We start from the raw sequence: 23,649 nt of genomic DNA, 5'->3' as shown, positions 1-23,649 counted from the left end.
GTCTTTGATCTCCTACTAATCTCACTGTAACCCCCTCCAGGTCTTTGATCTCCTACTTATCTCACTGTAACCCCCCCCAGGTCTCTGTTCTCCTACTAATCTCACTGTAACCCCCAACCCCCCCTCCATGTCTCTGTTCTCCTACTAATCTCACTGTAACCCCCCCCCCCACGTCTCTGATCACTACTGTGTTTCCTTTTTTGTCTCCCTTTCCTACAACCCTAACCACTCAGCCCCTCCCCGGATGGCCATGCGCCGCCACAATCTTTGCTCTTCTCTCCCAAAATCAGCTCCCCCCTGAGTCCCTGCCCATCTTCTAAAAACATCTGAAACCCTACCTCTTCAAACAGTATCTTAAATAATCCTCCACCTCTCCTCAACCCCCCCCCCCCCATTATTATTTTTAGAATGAATGAATTAAACCTGAACCAGCCTCCCCCTCCCCCGACTCTACTGATGGCAACGCTATTGAGGAAAATTTAGCTTTCTCTGCAATTGATATGTGGTTGTCCCATTTAGCTGTCTGAAGATGAATGCACTCACTGTAGGTCGCTCTGGGTAAGAGCGTCTGCTAAATTACTAACATTTTTTTAAATGAGAGAGAGAGAGAGAGAGAGAGAGAGAGAGAGAGAGAGAGAGAGAGAGAGAGAGAGAGAGAGCGAGAGAGAGAGAGTAAGAGTGAGAGAGAGACAGAGAGAGAGAGTAAGAGTGAGAGAGAGACAGAGAGAGAGAGATAGAGAGAGAGAGAGCGAGAGAGAGAGAGAGAGAGCGAGAGAGAGAGAGAGACACAGAGAGAGAGAGAGAGACAGAAAGAGAGAGAGAGAGAGACAGAGAGAGAGAGAGAGAGAGAGACCACTGAAAGTCATAACTCTGTTTCCCTCTGAGAGGTCTAGAGTGAACACAGAGCAGGACACAATCCAATTCCTCTACAATGTAATTTAATAAAAGCTGTGACTGTGTAGCTATCCAATGCACTTATTCTGTGTCATTGTGGTGGGTTTTCACACCCTCACAATATTATTTATGTTGGTCTTTCTTGGGAAGATCAATTTAAAAAAAAGTAATCCCATGTGTTTTCTTTGTTTACCTTGATATATACTACTGGTAATTATAAGGAATGTACTACACAAAGCCGGACTCATTTTGCCTTTGTGTTCTATGTATCTACCCGGACATTTATTGCCGACGCACCAAACATCTTCCTGGTTTGACGTGGAGAAGATTGTTTACAATGTCAGAGAATAAAGTCGAAATGTCAACTGAAACCGCTTTAATTCAAAACAGTGGCAATGTGCCTTGTCAGCAGAATAACCCACTGTCTAGGAAACTCAATAAAATTCTAGAGACCAGGCTAGATAATGACAAGGTAAGACCAAGTCGAGTCCTTCGTTGATGAAAATGACTGGTCAAGTCTCACCGCTAGCTAGGAGGAACGCATATGTAGCACTTCTGATCTTCTATCTAGCAAGCTAACCTTAGTAGCTAATTGATTTCTGTATTTCATTTGATATTTCATTCCTAATTGTTCCATAGAGAGCATTAGTATTGACGTCTTTGTATAAGCACCAACGGAGGCTAACTCCGCCATGGCTCTTTATGAACGACTAAAATAAGGTCTGTGGTAAAAACGTATACGTTTTGTTCGTCGACTGACATGAATTTGGAAGTATTTATGTAGTCAAAACAAGAACATTAAAGCTTTGTAATTCATAAATGTTATGACTTATTATCGCATAGACCTTATTTACAGTATTTATCCAAAAACCCTCCAGAAAAACCTATTAATTTCTCCATAGGCTTTAATCAACGAGCCATGGCTAACTCATTTAAGTTTTTAAGGACTACAAACTGGCGAGCGCAACTACATTTTGTAGTAGAAACGGCGTGTAATTTATTTGCCAACTATAGTTGATCCAGTGTTAGCCAACGTCGCAATGATAACCATCCCTCTTGTATTGTATTGTAGGAGATGTTGGAAGCTCTGAAGGCTCTGTCGGTGTTCTTCACAGAGAACAGTCTTCGGACCCGCAGGAACCTGCGGGGAGACATCGAGAGACGGAGCCTGAACATCAACGAAGAGTTTGCCAGGATATTTAAAGATGTCAAAGAGGTAGCTAGTTAAAGTTGAACTCGACTTTAGACTACAGGGGGGACTGAATGCATATGCCTTTAAAGCACTTTGTTGTACTTCGTGTGAAATCAGATAGTAATATGTGCATGGCTAAATCAGCTAAATCTGTCTTTATTCATCTCTTCAAATTACGCAATTTAGTTGATATTAGATCGGTCCTTTGAAATTCAAAATAAAGTTAGCGACCAAACTGAGATGTTGGCGTAAGTTGTGTTAGCCGCCATTTAAAAAAACAACAACAACCTGGAAGTGTAATTTTCGGTGGCGTTTTTAAAAAGGGTTAATTCCATTGCATTTCAGTTCACGCTAGCTAGCTAGTACAATGCAGTGTTGTAGTCGAGTCACTAAACCTCTAGTCGAGTTCGAAGTCCCCTGTGCTTGAGTCACGAGTCCCTATGGTCGAGTCCGAGTCACGAATCCGTTAATTTATGGTAGGTCTTATTATGCAATTTTTATTTTTTTATAAGAGTTGGAGATATACTGTCATCTGATGTTTCTAGTAGCCATCAGATGACAGTATATCTCCAACTCTTGTAAAAATGTAAACAAGTCATTTACTATTCATCACCACCTCACGTGTTCTACTCAATATCTGTGTTTCACTACTTATTTACGACATAAATGAATGGTATATCTGTCTCTGTTACTGTTTTTTTTGTAATTGTGCACTGATACATTTGTGTTGTTGTTGTCGCAGAGTGAAAACTAAAGGGAGACTTGTCAGAACTGGCTGTGGGAGCTAGACTGTTGTTTACTATTAAACTCAACACTAGTGTTGCAGAGTGAAAACTAAAGGGAGACCTGTCAGAACTGGCTGTGGGAGCTAGACTGTTGTTTACTATTAAACTCAACACTAGTGTTGTTTTCAATAGCAAAAAGAGAATCACTCTGCCTAATGCGTAGCCTATGACTGGAGGCGGAGCCTGCCGGCCCACGATCATGGCAGCTCACCAGCTTATGTATGCTGAGTGTGCCGGGGTGTGGTGCGGCCTTCCCACTGCTAGAGAACAGAACCCTCGCTGCTAATATTCTGCTTATCGTGGTAGCCTATCCAGTTCCATCTTTTAGTAGGCTGCAGGGTGATAATAGAGCCTGCATTAGTAGGCTGCAGGGTGATAATAGAGCCTGCATTAGTAGGCTGCAGGGTAATAATAGAGCCTGCATTAGTAGGCTGCAGGGTAATAATAGAGCCTGCATTAGTAGGCTGCAGGGTGATAATAGAGCCTGCATTAGTAGGCTGCAGGGTGATAATAGAGCCTGCATTAGTAGGCTGCAGGGTAATAATAGAGCCTGCATTAGTAGGCTGCAGGGTGATAATAGAGCCTGCATTAGTAGGCTGCAGGGTGATAATAGAGCCTGCATTAGTAGGCTGCAGGGTAATAATAGAGCCTGCATTAGTAGGCTGCAGGGTGATAATAGAGCCTGCATTAGTAGGCTGCAGGGTGATAATAGAGCCTGCATTAGTAGGCTGCAGGGTGATAATAGAGCCTGCATTAGTAGGCTGCAGGGTGATAATAGAGCCTGCATTAGTAGGCTGCAGGGTAATAATAGAGCCTGCATTAGTAGGCTGCAGGGTAATAATAGAGCCTGCATTAGTAGGCTGCAGGGTGATAATAGAGCCTGCATTAGTAGGCTGCAGGGTGATAATAGAGCCTGCATTAGTAGGCTGCAGGGTGATAATAGAGCCTGCATTAGTAGGCTGCAGGGTGATAATAGAGCCTGCATTAGTAGGCTGCAGGGTGATAATAGAGCCTGCATTAGTAGGCTGCAGGGTGATAATAGAGCACACTCATAAATACCCCTTTTTATATCCAGTTCAAGTGCAAATACAAGTCACTAGTCCGAATCACCAATGGTCGAGTCACAAGTTGTGAAAATCAGACTTGAGTCAGAGAGTCCTGGACTCGAGTACTACGACACTGGTACAGTGTAATACAAATAGTTATTTGGCTACTTGCTTGTTAAATTCAAGAAGCCCTGATAACCTTTGCAGACTGATTGAATGGCTTTGACATGTTTTGTTTTGGACATGTATTTGCTTCCTCCTAGGAGCTTGAGAGTGTGCACGAGGACGTCCAGGCCATGAGCACCTGTTGTGAAGAGATGACCAGCAGATTGAAGGTAGTACAGTTGAAGTCGGAAGTTTACATACACTTAGGTTGGCGTCATTAAAACTTGTTTTTCATCCACTCCACAAATTTCTTGTTAACAAACTATAGTTTTGGCAAGTCGGTTAGGACATCTACTTTGTGCATGACACAAGTCATTTCTCCAACAATTGTTTACAGATAGATTATTTCACTTATAATTCACTGTATCACAATTCCAGTGGGTCAGAAGTTTACATACACTAAGTTGACTGTGCCTTTAAACAGCTTGGATAATTCCAGAAAATGATGTCATGGCTTTAGAAGCTTCTGATAGGCTAATTGACATCATTCGAGTCAATTGGAGGTGTACTTGTGGATGTATTTCAAGGCCTACCTTCAAACTGAGTGCCTCTTTGCTTGACATCATGGTAAAATCAAAAGAAATCAGCCAAGACCTCAGAAAAAAAATTGTAGACCTCCACAAGTTTGGTTCATCCTTGGGAGCAATTTCCAAATGCCTGAAGGTACCACGTTCATCTGTACGAACAATAGTACACAAGTATAAACACCATGTGACCACGCAGCTGTCATACCGCTCAGGAAGGTTACACATTCTGTCTCCTAGAGATGAACATACTTTGGTGGAAATCAATCCCAGAACAACAGCAAAGGACCTTGTGAAGATGCTGGAGGAAACAGGTACAAAAGTATCTATATCCACAGTAAAAACAAGTCCTATATTGACATGACCTGAAAGGCTGCTCAGCAAGGAAGAAGCCACTGCACCAAAACCGCCATAAAAAAGCCAGACTATGGTTTGCAACTGCACATGGGGACAAAGATCGTACTTTTTGAAGAAATGTCCTCTGGTCTGATGAAACAAAAATAGAACTGTTTGGCCATAATGACCATAGTTATGTTTGGAGGAAAAAGGGGGAGGCTTACAAGCTGAAGAACACCATCCCAACTGTGAAGCACGGTAGTATTTCGCTACACTCGCATTAACATCTGCTAACCATGTGTATGTGACAAATACATTTGATTTGATTTGGTGGCAGCATCATGTTGTGGGGGTGCTTTGCTGCAGGAGGCACTGGTGCACTTCACAAAATAGATGGCATCATGAGGTATGAAAATTATGTGAATATATTGAAGCAACATCTCAAGACATCAGTCAGGAAGTTAAAGCTTGGTCGCAAATGTGTCTTTCAAATGGACAATGACCCCAAGCATACTTCCAGAGTTGGGGCAAAATGGCTTAAGGACAACAAAGTCAAGGTATTGGAGTGACCATCACAAAGCCCTGACCTCAATCCTATAGAATATTTGGGGGCAACTTCATCTGATTGAAGGTACATCCCGAGTGGCGCAGCAGTGTAAGGCACCTCAGTGCTAGAGGCGTCACTACAGGCCCTGGTTCGATTCCAGGCTGTATCGCAACCGGCCTTGATTGGGAGTCTTGGCGCACAATAGGCCCAGCGTTGTCCGGGTTAGGGTTTGGCCCGGGGTAGGCCTTCATTGTAAAATAAGAATTTGTTCTTATTAACTGACTTGCCTAGTTAAAATAAATATCAAGCTAACTACTGTAAATCACCTGTTAAAAGATGACCAGCAGATTGAAGGTATCTAGCTACTGTAAATCACCTGTTAAGAGATGACCAGCAGATTGAAGGTATCTACAGTGCCTTGCGAAAGTATTCGGCCCCCTTGAACTTTGCGACCTTTTGCCACATTTCAGGCTTCAAACATAAAGATATAAAACTGTATTTCTTTGTGAAGAATCAACAACAAGTGGGACACAATCATGAAGTGGAACGACATTTATTGGATATTTCAAACTTTTTTAACAAATCAAAAACTGAAAAATTGGGCGTGCAAAATTATTCAGCCCCTTTACTTTCAGTGCAGCAAACTCTCTCCAGAAGTTCAGTGAGGATCTCTGAATGATCCAATGTTGACCTAAATGACTAATGATGATAAATACAATCCACCTGTGTGTAATCAAGTCTCCGTATAAATGCACCTGCACTGTGATAGTCTCAGAGGTCCGTTAAAAGCGCAGAGAGCATCATGAAGAACAAGGAACACACCAGGCAGGTCCGAGATACTGTTGTGAAGAAGTTTAAAGCCGGATTTGGATACAAAAAGATTTCCCAAGCTTTAAACATCCCAAGGAGCACTGTGCAAGCGATAATATTGAAATGGAAGGAGTATCAGACCACTGCAAATCTACCAAGAGCTGGCCGTCCCTCTAAACTTTCAGCTCATACAAGGAGAAGACTGATCAGAGATGCAGCCAAGATGCCCATGATCACTCTGGATGAACTGCAGAGATCTACAGCTGAGGTGGGAGACTCTGTCCATAGGACAACAATCAGTCGTATATTGCACAAATCTGGCCTTTATGGAAGAGTGGCAAGAAGAAAGCCATTTCTTAAAGATATCCATAAAAAGTGTTGTTTAAAGTTTGCCACAAGCCACCTGGGAGACACACCAAACATGTGGAAGAAGGTGCTCTGGTCAGATGAAACCAAAATTGAACTTTTTGGCAACAATGCAAAACGTTATGTTTGGCGTAAAAGCAACACAGCTCATCACCCTGAACACACCACCCCCAATGTCAAACATGGTGGTGGCAGCATCATGGTTTGGGCCTGCTTTTCTTCAGCAGGGACTGAGAAGATGGTTGAAATTGATGGGAAGATGGATGGAGCCAAATACAGGACCATTCTGGAAGAAAACCTGATGGAGTCTGCAAAAGACCTGAGACTGGGATGGAGATTTGTCTTCCAACAAGACAATGATCCAAAACATAAAGCAAAATCTACAATGGAATGGTTCAAAAATAAACATATCCAGGTGTTAGAATGGCCAAGTCAAGGTCCAGACCTGAATCCAATCGAGAATCTGTGGAAAGAACTGAAAACTGCTGTTCACAAATGCTCTCCATCCAACCTCTCTGAGCTTGAGCTGTTTTGCAAGGAGGAATGGGAAAAAATGTCAGTCTCTCGATGTGCAAAACTGGTAGAGACATACCCCAAGCGACTTACAGCTGTAATCGCAGCAAAAGGTGGCGCTACAAAGTATTAACTTAAGGGGGCTGAATAATTTTGCACGCCCAATTTTTAAGTTTTTGATTTGTTAAAAAAGTTTGAAATATCCAATAAATGTTGTTCCACTTCATGATTGTGTCCCACTTGTTGTTGATTCTTCACAAAGAAATACAGTTTTATGTCTTTATGTTTGAAGCCTGAAATGTGGCAAAAGGTCGCAAAGTTCAAGGGGGCCGAATACTTTCGCAAGGCACTGTAGCTACTGTAAATCACCTGTTAAGAGATGACCAGCAGATCGAAGGTATCTAGCTACTGTAAATCACTTTCAAAACAGACATGGCCTGCGTCTCTAATAGCTCCCTATTCCCTATATAGTGAACTACTTTTAACCCGGGCCCTTGACAAATGCATTCTTTTTTTCAGCCTAAAGAACTACTGTTGTATTTCGTTAATTTCTTTCGGCCGAGGTGACTGTGAAGAACTTTAATTGTTAATGGGTCTCTGTGTGTTTCAACAGGCAGCCAAGGATCAGACCCAGGACCTGATCGTGAAGACCAACAAGCTGCAGGGAGAGAAGTGAGTAACCTTGGAAACTAATGTCTTAACTGGTGGGATCTGAACCCTGGAAGGGAGAAGTGAGTAACCTTGGAAACCAACATCTTAACTGGTGGGATCTGAACCCTGAGGGGGAGAAGTGAGTAACCTTGGAAACCAACATCTTAACTGGTGGGATCTGAACCCTGAGGGAGAGAAGTGAGTAACCTTGGAAACCAACATCTTAACTGGTGGGATCTGAACCCTGAGGGGGAGAAGTGAGTAACCTTGGAAACCAACGTCTTAACTGGTGGGATCTGAACCCTGTTTCTCCTATGCCCCATGGCAAAATGTGTAGAATGGCAGGAAATCAGGCGGGCTCTGACTGCATGTGTTGGTAACAAGCTAGAGAAGAAGAAATTCCAGAGTTTATAGCCGACTAGCGCTAACTAACGTTAAAGATCCGTTTCAAACATATATATATATTTTTACCTGAAAAATCGTTGTCCAGATCGCGTAGTGAACACGTTGAACTGAATGAATAATTTCTGAAGCCACTAGCTTTTGAACTACCGAACAACTACAGTCCTACACGTTTCATAACGTGATCTCGACAACAATTTTTTTTAGGTAAAACATTTCTTAAAATGTTCCTTTTAACGTTAAGTAGCGCTAGTCGGCTGTACCTGTGTCAAGGCTATAGGAGGAGGAGACAAAAGATCTGGGACCAGGCTATAGGAGGAGACAACAGATCTGGGACCAGGCTATAGAAGTAGAGAGACAACAGATCTGGGACCAGGCTATAGAAGTAGAGATACAACAGATCTGGGACCAGGCTATAGAAGGAGACAACAGATCTGGGACCAGGCTATAGAAGTAGAGAGACAACAGATCTGGGACCAGGCTATAGAAGTAGAGAGACAACAGATCTGGGATCAGGCTATAGGAGCCAAAAGATCTGGGACAAGGCTATAGAAGGAGACAACAGATCTGGGACCAGGCTATAGAAGTAGAGAGACAACAGATCTGGGACCAGGCTATAGAAGGAGACAACAGATCTGGGACCAGGCTATAGAAGGAGACAACAGATCTGGGACCAGGCTATAGAAGGAGACAACAGATCTGGGACCAGGCTATAGAAGGAGACAACAGATCTGTGACCAGGCTATAGAAGGAGACAACAGATCTGGGACCAGGCTATAGAAGGAGACAACAGATCTGGGACCAGGCTATAGAAGGAGACAACAGATCTGGGACCAGGCTATAGAAGGAGACAACAGATCTGTGACCAGGCTATAGAAGGAGACAACAGATCTGGGACCAGGCTATAGAAGGAGACAACAGATCTGTGACCAGGCTATAGAAGGAGACAACAGATCTGGGACCAGGCTATAGAAGGAGACAACAGATCTGGGACCAGGCTATAGAAGGAGACAACAGATCTGGGACCAGGCTATAGAAGGAGACAACAGATCTGTGACCAGGCTATAGAAGGAGACAACAGATCTGGGACCAGGCTATAGAAGGAGACAACAGATCTGGGACCAGGCTATAGAAGGAGACAACAGATCTGGGACCAGGCTATAGAAGGAGACAACAGATCTGGGACCAGGCTATAGAAGGAGACAACAGATCTGTGACCAGGCTATAGAAGGAGACAACAGATCTGGGACCAGGCTATAGAAGGAGACAACAGATCTGGGACCAGGCTATAGAAGGAGACAACAGATCTGGGACCAGGCTATAGAAGGAGACAACAGATCTGGGACCAGGCTATAGAAGGAGACAACAGATCTGGGACCAGGCTATAGAAGGAGACAACAGATCTGGGACCAGGCTATAGAAGGAGACAACAGATCTGGGACCAGGCTATAGAAGGAGACAACAGATCTGGGACCAGGCTATAGAAGGAGACAACAGATCTGTGACCAGGCTATAGAAGGAGACAACAGATCTGTGACCAGGCTATAGAAGGAGACAACAGATCTGGGACCAGGCTATAGAAGGAGACAACAGATCTGGGACCAGGCTATATGACCTTTTCTCACCTGGGTTTCTCTCTGCTGTTTTTGGTGTTGTTGCTCCATCACTCCTCTCTTCCTGTGTGTCACCTTCTAGTCGAGGGGATTGTGCTAGTGAAGCGAGGAATGGCCAACTGTACATCACAGCTGTCGCTGTTACCTTTTGCCAACAATTTACACACACACACACACACACTGATCCTCTGAGGGTGTACAGTCTACCACAGGAGCAAGAGCAGTCATTTTACATTGATCAGATGCTCTTATCTAAAGCAACATACAGGAGCAATTAGGGTTAAGTGCCTTGGTCAAGGGCACATCGACAGATTGTTCACCTAGTCTGCTCGGGGATTCAGTCCAGTGACCTTTTCGGTTACTGGCCCAATGCTCTTAACTGCTTGGCTACCTGCCAGTCCTCTCTCTCGTCTCAACCCTCCCTCCCTCCACTCCACTCCACTCCACTCCATCAGTCAAGACACGCAGCTGATCCATTCTGTCACATTATCATCCACAAGCTCCCAGACCAACTCAGCCAAAATCAATGGCCATAAACCACTATGGTGTTCTATCATGACCCATAAAACATGGGTGGCAGTGAGGACCAGGGGTCATAGAGATTCTGTCTCAAATCAAGGTTTTTATTGGTCGTTCAACACAGATTTGTTTTAATGTCACATTCACAAGTACAGTGATGCCTTTCTTGCAAACTCACAATCCGACACAGCAGTGATCATTATCAATGTGGCACTACAAAATAACAAGGTAGAGCAAAAACACAAGAAATAAGAATAAAAAAACAATAAATAAAAATAAGAAATAAGAATAACGCCAGAAAGTAAGAAGCTAAATTAGTGTCCAATAACATATTTATAATGTACAGGGATACTGGAGTGATGGAGGTAGATTCTGGAGTGATGGAGGTAGATACTGGAGTGATGGAGGTAGATACTGGAGTGATGGAGGCAGATACTGTATGTGTAGGGATACTGGAGTGATGGAGGTAGATACTGGAGTGATGGAGGTAGATACTGGAGTGATGGAGGTAGATACTGGAGTGATGGAGGTAGATACTGGAGTGATGGAGGTAGATACTGGAGTGATGGACGTAGATTCTGGAGTGATGGAGGTAGATACTGGAGTGATGGAGGTAGATACTGGAGTGATGGAGGCAGATACTGTATGTGTAGGGATACTGGAGTGATGGAGGTAGATACTGGAGTGATGGAGGTAGATACTGGAGTGATGGAGGTAGATACTGGAGTGATGGAGGTAGATACTGGAGTGATGGAGGTAGATACTGGAGTGATGGAGGTAGATACTGGAGTGATGGAGGTAGATACTGTATGTGTAGGGATACTGGAGTGATGGAGGTAGATACTGGAGTGATGGAGGTAGATACTGGAGTGATGGAGGTAGATACTGGAGTGATGGAGGTAGATACTGGAGTGATGGGGGTAGATACTGGAGTGATGGAGGTAGATACTGGAGTGATGGAGGTAGATACTGGAGTGATGGAGGTAGATACTGGAGTGATGGAGGTAGATACTGGAGTGATGGAGGTAGATCCTAGAGTGATGGAGGTAGATACTAGAGTGATGGAGGTAGATACTGGAGTGATGGAGGTAGATACTGGAGTGATGGAGGTAGATACTGGAGTGATGGAGGTAGATACTGTATGTATAAGGATACTGGAGTGATGGAGGTAGATACTGGAGTGATGGAGGTAGATACTGTATGTATAAGGATACTGGAGTGATGGAGGTAGATACTAGAGTGATGGAGGTAGATACTGTATGTGTAGGGATACTGGAGTGATGGAGGTAGATACTGTGTAGAGGGATACTGGAGTGATGGAGGTAGATACTAGAGTGATGGAGGTAGATACTGGAGTGATGGAGGTAGATACTGGAGTGATGGAGGTAGATACTGGAGTGATGGAGGTAGATACTGGAGTGATGGAGGTAGATACTAGAGTGATGGAGGTAGATACTGGAGTGATGGAGGTAGATACTAGAGTGATGGAGGCAGATACTGTATGTAGAGGGATACTGGAGTGATGGAGGTAGATACTAGAGTGATGGAGGTAGATACTAGAGTGATGGAGGTAGATACTGGAGTGATGGAGGTAGATACTGTATGTAGAGGGATACTGGAGTGATGGAGGTAGATACTAGAGTGATGGAGGTAGATACTAGAGTGATGGAGGTAGATACTGGAGTGATGGAGGTAGATACTAGAGTGATGGAGGTAGATACTAGAGTGATGGAGGTAGATACTGGAGTGATGGAGGCAGATACTGGAGTGATGGAGGTAGATACTGTATGTAGAGGGATACTGGAGTGATGGAGGTAGATACTAGAGTGATGGAGGTAGATACTGGAGTGATGGAGGTAGATACTAGAGTGATGGAGGTAGATACTAGAGTGATGGAGGTAGATACTGGAGTGATGGAGGTAGATACTGGAGTGATGGAGGTAGATACTGGAGTGATGGAGGTAGATACTGGAGTGATGGAGGTAGATACTGGAGTGATGGAGGTAGATACTGGAGTGATGGAGGTAGATACTGGAGTGATGGAGGTAGATACTGGAGTGATGGAGGTAGATACTGGAGTGATGGAGGTAGATACTGGAGTGATGGAGGTAGATACTGGAGTGATGGAGGTAGATACTGGAGTGATGGAGGTAGATACTGGAGTGATGGAGGTAGATACTGGAGTGATGGAGGTAGATCCTAGAGTGATGGAGGTAGATACTGGAGTGATGGAGGTAGATCCTAGAGTGATGGAGGTAGATACTAGAGTGATGGAGGTAGATACTGGAGTGATGGAGGTAGATACTGGAGTGATGGAGGTAGATACTGGAGTGATGGAGGTAGATACTGTATGTATAAGGATACTGGAGTGATGGAGGTAGATACTGGAGTGATGGAGGTAGATACTGTATGTATAAGGATACTGGAGTGATGGAGGTAGATACTAGAGTGATGGAGGTAGATACTGTATGTGTAGGGATACTGGAGTGATGGAGGTAGATACTGTGTAGAGGGATACTGGAGTGATGGAGGTAGATACTAGAGTGATGGAGGTAGATACTGGAGTGATGGAGGTAGATACTGGAGTGATGGAGGTAGATACTGGAGTGATGGAGGTAGATACTGGAGTGATGGAGGTAGATACTAGAGTGATGGAGGTAGATACTGGAGTGATGGAGGTAGATACTAGAGTGATGGAGGCAGATACTGTATGTAGAGGGATACTGGAGTGATGGAGGTAGATACTAGAGTGATGGAGGTAGATACTAGAGTGATGGAGGTAGATACTGGAGTGATGGAGGTAGATACTGTATGTAGAGGGATACTGGAGTGATGGAGGTAGATACTAGAGTGATGGAGGTAGATACTAGAGTGATGGAGGTAGATACTGGAGTGATGGAGGTAGATACTAGAGTGATGGAGGTAGATACTAGAGTGATGGAGGTAGATACTGGAGTGATGGAGGCAGATACTGGAGTGATGGAGGTAGATACTGTATGTAGAGGGATACTGGAGTGATGGAGGTAGATACTAGAGTGATGGAGGTAGATACTGGAGTGATGGAGGTAGATACTAGAGTGATGGAGGTAGATACTGGAGTGATGGAGGTAGATACTGGAGTGATGGAGGTAGATACTGGAGTGATGGAGGTAGATACTGGAGTGATGGAGGTAGATACTGTATGTATAGGGATACACTACCGTTCAAAAGTTTATGGCCAGTTAGAAATGTCCTTGTTTTTGAAAGAAAAGCACATTTTCTGTCCATTTTAAAATAACATCAAATTAATCAGAAATACAGTCTAGACATTGTTAATGTTGTAAATGACTACTGTAGCTGAAAACTGCAGAGTACAGAGGCCAATTATCAGAAACCATCACTCCTGTGTTCCAATGGCACGTTGTGTTAGCTAATCCAAGTTTATCATTTTAAAAGGCTAATTGATCATTAGAAAACCCTTTTGCAATTATGTTGGCACAGTTGAAAACTGTTGTTCTTATTATAGAAGCAATAAAACTGGTCTTCTTTAGACTAGTTGAGCATCTGGAGCATCAGCATTTGTGGGTTTGATTACAGGATCAAAATGGCCAGAAACAAAGACCTTTCTTCTGAAACTCGTCAGTCTATTCTTGTTCTGAGAAATGAAGGCTATTCCATGCGAGAAATTGTCAAGAAACTGAAGATCTCGTACAACGCTGTGTACTACTCCCTTCACAGAACAGCGCAAACTGGCTCTAACCAGAATAGAAAGAGGAGTGGGAGGCCCCGGTGCACAACTGAGCAAGAGGACAAGTACATTAGAGTGTCTAGTTTGAGAAACAGACGCCTCACAAGTCTTCAACTGGCAGCTTCATTAAATAGTACCCGCAAAATACCAGTCTCAACGTCAGCAGTGAAGAGGTGACTCTGGGATGCTGGCCTTCTTGGCAGGGATCCTCTGTCCAGTCTCAATGTCAACAGTGAAGAGGTGACTCCGGGATGCTGGCCTTCTTGGCAGGGATCCTCTGTCCAGTCTCAATGTCAACAGTGAAGAGGTGACTCTGGGATGCTGTCCTTCTAGGCAGAGTTCCTCTGTCCAGTCTCAACGTCAACAGTGAAGAGGTGACTCTGGGATGCTGGCCTTCTAGGCAGGGTTCCTCTGTCCAGTCTCAATGTCAACAGTGAAGAGGTGACTCTGGGATGCTGTCCTTCTAGGCAGGGTTCCTCTGTCCAGTCTCAACGTCAACAGTGAAGAGGCGACTCCGGGATGCTGACCTTCTAGGCAGAGTTCCTCTGTCCAGTCTCAATGTCAACAGTGAAGAGGTGACTCCGGGATGCTGGCCTTCTAGGCAGAGTTCCTCTGTCCAGTCTCAACGTCAACAGTGAAGAGGTGACTCTGGGATGCTGTCCTTCTAGGCAGAGATCCCCTGTCCAGTGTCTGTTATTTTGCCCATCTTAATCTTTCCTTTTTATATGGCTTTTTCATTGCAACTCTCAGCATCCCGGAGTCGCCTCTCCACTGTTGATGTTGAGACTGGTGTTTTTTGCTGGTGACAATTTAATGAATTGGAACGCTGACTGCGAGCCAGGCCTAAATCGCCCAACATCAGTGTCCGGCCTCACTAATTCTCTTGTGGGAAAGTCTTCCCAGAAGAGTGGAGGTTGTTATAGCAGCAAAGTGGGGGACCAACTCCATATTAGTGCCCATGATTTTAGAATGAGATGTTGGACAAGCAGGTTTACTCATACTGTTGGTCATGTAGTGTATGTAGAGGGGTATGGTTACTAGGCATCATGATGGTAAACAGAGTAGCAGCAGAATAAATGAAGATGTGTGTAGTCACTATAAATGTGTGTGTTGTGTGTGTGTGTGTGTGTGTGTGTGTGTGTAGTCACTATAAATGTGTGTGTGTGTGTGTGTGTGTGTGTGTGTGTGTGTAGTCCAGTGAGTGTGCGTAGACTTAAAATATGACCAAGGTAGTCCGTGAAGCCATTTTGTTAGCTACTTAGCTGTCTTACGGCTTGGGGATAGAAGCTGTTCGGGGGGCCTGTTGGTGTCAGATTGGTACCGCTTGCAGATTTTATCGCAGGTGTATTGAAATGCATTTCTTTCCGAGTCCCTATGCAGCAGGGTGATGAGATGTAGCCTAAAAATGAAGGCTTCATTACCCGATGGCTTATGGGGGTGTCAATCACATCTCTCACAGGCTCCTAACAAGCATCAATCATTCAATGGCCAAACCAGACTGACTGACTCAGGGGGTAACTAAGACCCAACCTTTTGAAAACAGTACTGTGTGTTAAACTACAGTGCCTCGAAAAAGTATTCATCCCCCTTGGCATTTTTCTTATTTTGTTGCATTACAACCTATAATTTAAATGCTTTTTTAAATTTGGATTTCATAGAATGGATATACACAAAATAGTAAAAATTGGTGAACTGAAATGAAAAAAATTGCTTCTTGAAAAAGATTAAAAAATATATAAAAAGGGTAAAGTGGTATGTATTCACCCCCTTTGCTATGAAGCCCCTAAATAAGATCTGGTGCAACCAATTACCTTCAGAAGTCACATAATTAGTTAAATAAAGTCCACCTGTGTGCAATCTAAGTGTCACATGATCTGTCACATGATCTCAGTGTGTGTATATATATATATACACCTGTTCTGAAAGGCCCCAGACTCTGCAACACCACCAAGCAAGTAGCACAATGAATACCAAGGAGTTATAAAAAAAAAAAAATATCTGAAACTTTGAACATCCCACGGAGCACCATTTAAATCCATTATTACAAAATGGAAAGAATATGGCACCACAACAAACCTGCCAAGAGAGGGCCGCCCACCAAAACTCATGGACCAGGCAAGGAGGGCATTAATCAGAGAGGCAACAAAGAGACCAAAGATAACCCTGAAGGAGCTGCAAAGCTCCACAGCGAAGATTGGAGTGTATGTCCATAGGACCACTTTACGTCGTACACTCCACAGAGCAGGGATTTACGGAAGAGTGGTCAGAAAAAAGCCATTGCTTAACGATAAAAATAATCAAACACCTTTGGTGTTCGCCAGAAGGTGGGAGTCTGCTCAAATATATGGAAGAAGGTAATCTGGTCAGATGAGACTAAAATTGAGCTTTTTGTCCATCAAGGAAAATGCTGTGTGTGACGCAAACCCAACACCTCTCATCACCCCGAGAATACCATCCCCACAGTGAAGCTTGGTGGTGGCAGCATCATGTTGGGGGGGATGTTTTTCATGGGCAGGGTCTGGGGAACTGATCAGAATTGAAGGAATGATGGATGGCGTTAAATACAGGGAAATTCTTGAAGGAAACGTGTTTGACTTCCAGAGATTTGAGACTGTTCACCTTCCAGCAGGACAATGACCCTAAGCATACTTCTAAAGCAACACTTGAGTGGTTTAAGAGGAAAGGAAATGTCTTGGAATGGCCTAGTCAAAGCCCAGACCTTAATCCAATTGCTGTACACCAGCCGAATCCATCCAACTTGAAGTACAGTGCCTTGCGAAAGCATTCGGCCCCCTTGAACTTTGCGACCTTTTGCCACATTTCAGGCTTCAAACATAAAGATATAAAACTGTATTTTTTTGTGAAGAATCAACAACAAGTGGGACACAATCATGAAGTGGAACGACATTTATTGGATATTTCAAACTTTTTTAACAAATCAAAGACTGAAAAATTGGGCGTGCAAAATTATTCAGCCCCTTTACTTTCAGTGCAGCAAACTCTCTCCAGAAGTTCAGCGAGGATCTCTGAATGATCCAATGTTGACGTAAATGACTAATGATGATAAATACAATCCACCTGTGTGTAATCAAGTCTCTGTATAAATGCACCTGCACTGTGATAGTCTCAGAGGTCCGTTAAAAGCGCAGAGAGCATCATGAAGAACAAGGAACACACCAGGCAGGTCCGAGATACTGTTGTGAAGAAGTTTAGAGGTGGGAGACTCTGTCCATAGGACAACAATCAGTCGTATATTGCACAAATCTGGCCTTTATGGAAGAGTGGCAAGAAGAAAGACATTTCTTAAAGATATCCATAAAAAGTGTTGTTTAAAGTTTGTCACAAGCCACCTGGGAGACACACCAAACATGTGGAAGAAGGTGCTCTGGTCAGATGAAACCAAAATTGAACTTTTTGGCAACAATGCAAAATGTTATGTTTGGCGTAAAAGCAACACAGCTGAACACACCATCCCCACTGTCAAACATGGTGGTGGCAGCATCATGGTTTGGGCCTGCTTTTCTTCAGCAGGGACAAGGAAGATGGTTAAAATTGATGGGAAGATGGATGGAGCCAAATACAGGACCATTCTGGAAGAAAACCTGATGGAGTCTGCAAAAGACCTGAGACTGGGACGGAGATTTGTCTTCCAACAAGACAATGATCCAAAACATAAAGCAAAATCTACAATGGAATGGTTCAAAAATAAACATATCCAGGTGTTAGAATGGCCAAGTCAAAGTCCAGACCTGAATACAATCGAGAATCTGTGGAAAGAACTGAAAACTGCTGTTCACAAATGCTCTCCATCCAACCTCACTGAGCTCGAGCTGTTTTGCAAGGAGGAATGGGAAAAAATGTCAGTCTCTCGATGTGCAAAACTGGTAGAGACATACCCCAAGCGACTTACAGCTGTAATCGCAGCAAAAGGTGGCGCTACAAAGTATTAACTTAAGGGGGCTGAATAATTTTGCACGCCCAATTTTTCAGTTTTTGATTTGTTAAAAAAGTTTGAAATATCCAATAAATGTCGTTCCACTTCATGATTGTGTCCCACGTGTTGTTGATTCTTCACAAACAAATACAGTTTTATATCTTTATGTTTGAAGCCTGAAATGTGGCAAAAGGTCGCAAAGTTCAAGGGGGCCGAATACTTTCGCAAGGCACTGTAGCTGGAGCAGTTTTGCCTTGAAAAAGGGTCAGAAATCTCAGTGGCTAGATGTGTCAAGCTAATAGAGACATACCCCAAGAGACTTGCAGCTGTAATTGCTGCAAAAGGTGGCTCTAACAAAGTATTGACTTTGGGGGGGTGAATAGTGTCTAATTTGTTGTTTGTTTCACACACAAAAAACATTTTGCATCTTCAAAGTGGTAGGAAAGTTGTGTAAATCAAATGATACAACCCCCCCCCAAAAAAACCTCCATTTAATTCCAGGTTGTAAGGCAACAAAATAGGATAAATGCCAAGAGGTGTGAATACTTTTGCCACTGTAGACTGACTGACCCAGGTGGTAACTAAGACCTAACAGTACTGTGTGTTAAACCAGACTGACTGACACAGGTGTATAACTAAGACCTAACAGTACTGTGTGTTAAACCAGACTGACTGACCCAGGTGGTAACTAAGACCTAACAGTACTGTGTGTTAAACCAGACTGACTGACCCAGGTGATAACTAAGACCTAACAGTACTGTGTGTTAAACCAGACTGACCGACCCAGGTGGTAACTAAGACCTAACAGTACTGTGTGTTAAACCAGACTGACTGACCCAGGTGCTAACTAAGACCTAACAGTACTGTGTGTTAAAATAGACTGACTGGCTCAGGGGGTAACTAAGACCTACGTCTCAAATAGCCCTCTATTCCCTACATGATGCACTACATAGCCCTATGGGCCCCACTCAGCAGTAGCACACTTTATAAGGATTAAAGTGCTCAAACTCTGTCCCCAAAGGACTGTCCTCCAGGGGAAGGGTATAACACCTCTGTTCCTGACCCACCACCCCCTCCAGTCAACAGTTATCACATCTCAATTCATCTTTCTCGTTCTCCCTCTTTCTCTCACACGCGGCTTCAGAATAGACATGGCAACCTAGCTTGACCTTCACCCCATGTTAAAAGAAATCCTGTGGTCAAAAGCAGTATCTCACGACGACATTAGTGGACAAGCTTTCCAGTCGAGAATTGTTTTAAAATACATTCTGCCTGTTGAGAACCTTTTCCCCCGTGCCTTTTTAATTTCTCAAAGCTGCAGAGTCTCTGTACAGATGTCTGATTTATGAGCTGAGGCAAGAAATATCCTGAACTGATAATGACTCAAAGTAGCCATGGGTGCATTCATTAGTGCCCACTGTAGCAAAAAAAAAATTTTTTTCAACAAAAACAAGAGTTTCTTATTGGACAAGTTCACGTAGACCCTCCTCGTTTTTAGTCCCATTTTGCTAGCGGTTTTGGTTCCTAGTGAATACACACCGTGTCATCACCAAGCATCTGCACCTGATTAATGAAAGGGTTGTCCTTCAGTGAGAGGCCCAGGCCATACAAAAAGGAAAGGAAACCAGGGTGGATGATGTGTTGAGGGGCTAGACGGTGTGGTTTCTGTGCCAGAGGGTGAAACACACGTGTCTTTTGTGTTGTTTAGCATAATGACAGCTGATCCTATTGAAAGAGTCTGTCAGTGAGAACGGGTTATAACTGTTCTCTTTTGTCCTGTAGCCTTAAAACCTGTCGTGCTGTGTGGACTACCTTGTCCTGTCCTCTCACGATCACGTCTAATAAGCTCGCACACAAACAGATGCTGTTGTGAACACCAGGAGACAGCTGTTATCAAATAAAATTTTATTTGTCACATACACCATGGTTAGCAGATGTTAATGCGAGTGTAGCGAAATGCTTGTGCTTCTAGTTCCGACAATGCAGTAATAACCAACAAGTAATCTAGCTAACAATTCCACAACTACTACCTTATAGACACAAGTGTACGGGGATAAAGAATATGTACATAAAGATATATGAATGAGTGATGGTACAGAGCGGCATAGGCAAGATACAGTAGATGGTATTGAGTGCAGTATATACATATGAGATGAGTATGTAAACAAAGTGGCATAGTTAAAGTGGCTAGTGATACATGTATTACATAAAGATGCAGTAGATGATATAGAGTACAGTATATACGTATACATATGAGATGAATAATGTAGGGTATGTAAACATTATATTAGGTAGCATTGTTTAAAGTGGCTAGTGATATATTTTACATAATTTCCCATCAATTCCCATTATTAAAGTGGCTGGAGTTGAGTCAGTGTGTTGGCAGCAGCCACTCAATGTTAGTGGTGGCTGTTTAACAGTCTGATGGCCTTGAGATAGAAGCTGTTTTTCAGTCTCTCGGTCCCAGCTTTGATGCACCTGTACTGACCTCGCCTTCTGGATGATAGCGGGGTGAACAGGCAGTGGCTCGGGTGGTTGTTGTCCTTGATGCTCTTTATGGCCTTCCTGTGACATCGGGTGGTGTAGGTGTCCTGGAGGGCAGGTAGTTTGCCCCCGGTGATGCGTTGTGCAGACCTCACTACCCTCTGGAGAGCCTTACGGTTGTGGGCGGAGCAGTTGCCGTACCAGGTGGTGATACAGACCAACAGGATGCTCTCGATTGTGCATCTGTAGAAGTTTGTGAGTGCTTTTGGTGACAAGCCAAATTTCTTCAGCCTCCTGAGGTTGAAGAGGCGCTGCTGCGCCTTCTTCACGATGCTGTCTGTGTGGGTGGACCAATTCAGTTTGTCTGTGATGTGTACGCCGAGGAACTTAAAACTTACTACCCTCTCCACTACTGTTCCATCGATGTGGATAGGGGGGTGTTCCCTCTGCTGTTTCCTGAAGTCCACAATCATCTCCTTAGTTTTGTTGACGTTGAGTGTGAGGTTATTTTCCTGACACCACACTCCGAGGGCCCTCACCTCCTCCCTGTAGGCCGTCTCGTCGTTGTTGGTAATCAAGCCTACCACTGTTGTGTCGTCCGCAAACTTGATGATTAAGTTGGAGGCGTGCGTGGCCACGCAGTCGTGGGTGAACAGGGAGTACAGGAGAGGGCTCAGAACGCACCCTTGTGGGGCCCCAGTGTTGAGGATCAGCGGGGTGGAAATGTTGTTGCCTACCCTCACCACCTGGGGGCGGCCCGTCAGGAAGTCCAGTACCCATTTGCACAGGGTGGGGTCGAGACCCAGGGTCTCGAGCTTGATGACGAGCTTGGAGGGCACTATGGTGTTAAATGCCGAGCTGTAGTCGATGAACAGCATTCTCACATAGGTATTCCTCTTGTCCAGATGGGTTAGGGCAGTGTGCAGTGTGGTTGAGATTGCATCGTCTGTGGACCTATTTGGGCGGTAAGCAAATTGGAGTGGGTCTAGGGTGTCAGGTAGGGCGGAGGTGATATGGTCCTTGACTAGTCTCTCAAAGCACTTCATGATGACGGAAGTGAGTGCTACGGGGCGGTAATCGTTTAGCTCACTTACCTTAGCTTTCTTGGGAACAGGTACAATGGTGGCCCTCTTGAAGCATGTGGGAACAACAGACTGGGATAGGGATTGATTGAATATGTCCGTAAACACACCAGCCAGCTGGTCTGCGCATGCTCTGAGGGCGCAGCTGGGGATGCCGGCAGCCTTGCGAGGGTTGACGCGTTTAAATGTTTTCCTCACGTTGGCTGCAGTGAAGGAGAGTCCGCATGTTTTAGTTGCGGGCCGTGTCAGTGGCACTGTATTGTCCTCAAAGCGGGCAAAAAAGTTATTTAGTCTGCCTGGGAGCAAAGCATCCTGGTCCGCGACTGACTGTAGACCCTGCCACATACCTCTTGTGTCTGAGCCGTTGAATTGAGATTCTACTTTGTCTCTATACTGACGCTTAGCTTGTTTGATTGCCTTGCGGAGGGAATAGTTACACTGTTTGTATTCGGTCATGTTTCCGGTCACCTTGCCCTGATTAAAAGCAGTGGTTTGCGCTTTCAGTTTCACGCGAATGCTGCCATCAATCCACGGTTTCTGGTTTGGGAGTGTTTTAATCGTTGCTATGGGAACGACATCTTCAACGCACGTTCTAATGAACTCGCTCACCGAATCAGCGTATTCGTCAATGTTGTTGTCTGACGCAATACGAAACATATCCCAGTCCACGTGATGGATGCAGTCTTGGAGTGTGGAATCAGCTTGGTCGGACCAGCGTTGAACAGACCTCAGCGTGGGAGCTTCTTGTTTTAGTTTCTGTCTGTAGGCAGGGATCAACAAAATGGAGTCGTGGTCAGCTTTTCCGAAAGGAGGGCGGGGCAGGGCCTTATATGCGTCGCGGAAGTTAGAAAAGCAGTGATCCAAGGTTTTCCAGCCCTGGTTGCGCAATCGATATGCTGATAAAATTTAGGGATGGAGTGTGATGTTGTGAACAGTATGTGAAAGTATGTACACTTTAACATGACAAAAAAAAAACTGTGTAGAATGATAGGACGTTCATGCAGTTTCTTGATTGTGTCCCAACTCGCCTATGATCACCGAAATGAAAGCTAGACAGTCAGGGAGCATGGAAAATGCCCAAAACGATGGATATATTTTTAAAAAACTTATTTTTTTCAAATTTTGAAGGCGATAAAATATTTGAAAACATTTGTGCTGCCCTCCGGACCTCGTTGATGACGGAATGCGACCCCTGGTGGCTAAATGAGTTGAAGACGGAATGTGACGCCTGGTGGCTAAATGAGTTAAAGACGGAATGCGACGCCTGGTGGCTAAATGAGTTGAAGATGGAATGCGACGCCTGGTGGCTAAATGAGTTGAAGACGGAATGCGACCCCTGGTGGCTAAATGAGTTGAAGACGGAATGCGATGCCTGGTGGCTAAATGAGTTGAAGAAGGAATGCGACGCCTGGTGGCTAAATGAGTTAAAGACGGAATGCGACGCCTGGTGGCTAAATGAGTTGAAGATGGAATGCGACGCCTGGTGGCTAAATGAGTTGAAGATGGTGGCTAAATGAGTTAAAGATGGAATGCGACGCCTTGTGGCTAAATGAGTTGAAGACGGAATGCCACGCCTGGTGGCTAAATGAGTTGAAGACGGAATGCGACGCCTGGTGGCTAAATGAGTTGAAGACGGAATGCGACCCCTGGTGGCTAAATGAGTTGAAGACGGAATGCGACCCCTGGTGGCTAAATGAGTTGAAGACGGAATGCGACCCCTGGTGGCTAAATGAGTTGAAGATGGAATGCGACCCCTTTGGGCTAAATGAGTTGGACACCCCTGCTCTAGGTCAATAACAGTAGAAGAGCGATTGTCTGTATTCAGTAAGCAGGACAGCCATCACATTCAGGACCTCCAGATTCTTGCTGACAAACCTGTACAATGACACTTGAGCCTCATTACCGGCCCAACACACACACACACATACACACACGCACGCACACACTGTACTCTACTAATGAGGTGAAAGCTATGAATGTGGTCTTTGTCTGTGAGAGATGCTATCGGCTTTGACTGAACTCTATGGTCATCAGTGCGTGGCTAACTAATCTCTTCATG

The 23,649-nt window shown here is 44.3% G+C and overlaps 1 protein-coding gene across 5 annotated transcripts in view; it reads left to right on the top strand.

Annotated features, from left to right (window-relative positions):
• Positions 1-1,172: 1,172 nt before the first annotated feature.
• Positions 1,173-23,649, top strand: part of cog6 (component of oligomeric golgi complex 6) — a 233,091-nt gene continuing 210,614 nt past the window's right edge. For 3 of the 5 annotated variants that reach the window (XM_090224018.1, XM_036964969.2, XM_090224021.1), the window contains exons 1-4: positions 1,173-1,366; positions 1,967-2,110; positions 4,181-4,252; positions 7,792-7,850. In XM_090224018.1, coding sequence (XP_090080144.1) covers positions 1,232-1,366; positions 1,967-2,110; positions 4,181-4,252; positions 7,792-7,850 — 410 coding nt within the window. In that variant the 5' untranslated portion in view covers positions 1,173-1,231. Of the gene's footprint in view, positions 1,367-1,966; positions 2,111-4,180; positions 4,253-5,855; positions 5,894-7,791; positions 7,851-23,649 lie in introns of those variants that run through there. The other 2 variants (XM_090224019.1, XM_090224020.1) reach the window with 2 other exon arrangements.

The sequence above is a fragment of the Oncorhynchus mykiss genome, chromosome 27 (genome assembly GCF_057628025.1).
Source record: "Oncorhynchus mykiss isolate SJ-2025 chromosome 27, ASM5762802v1, whole genome shotgun sequence".
Lineage (NCBI taxonomy): Eukaryota > Metazoa > Chordata > Actinopteri > Salmoniformes > Salmonidae > Oncorhynchus > Oncorhynchus mykiss.
Note: the sequence above shows the minus strand (reverse complement) of the source record. Positions and strands in the feature narration are given on the sequence as shown.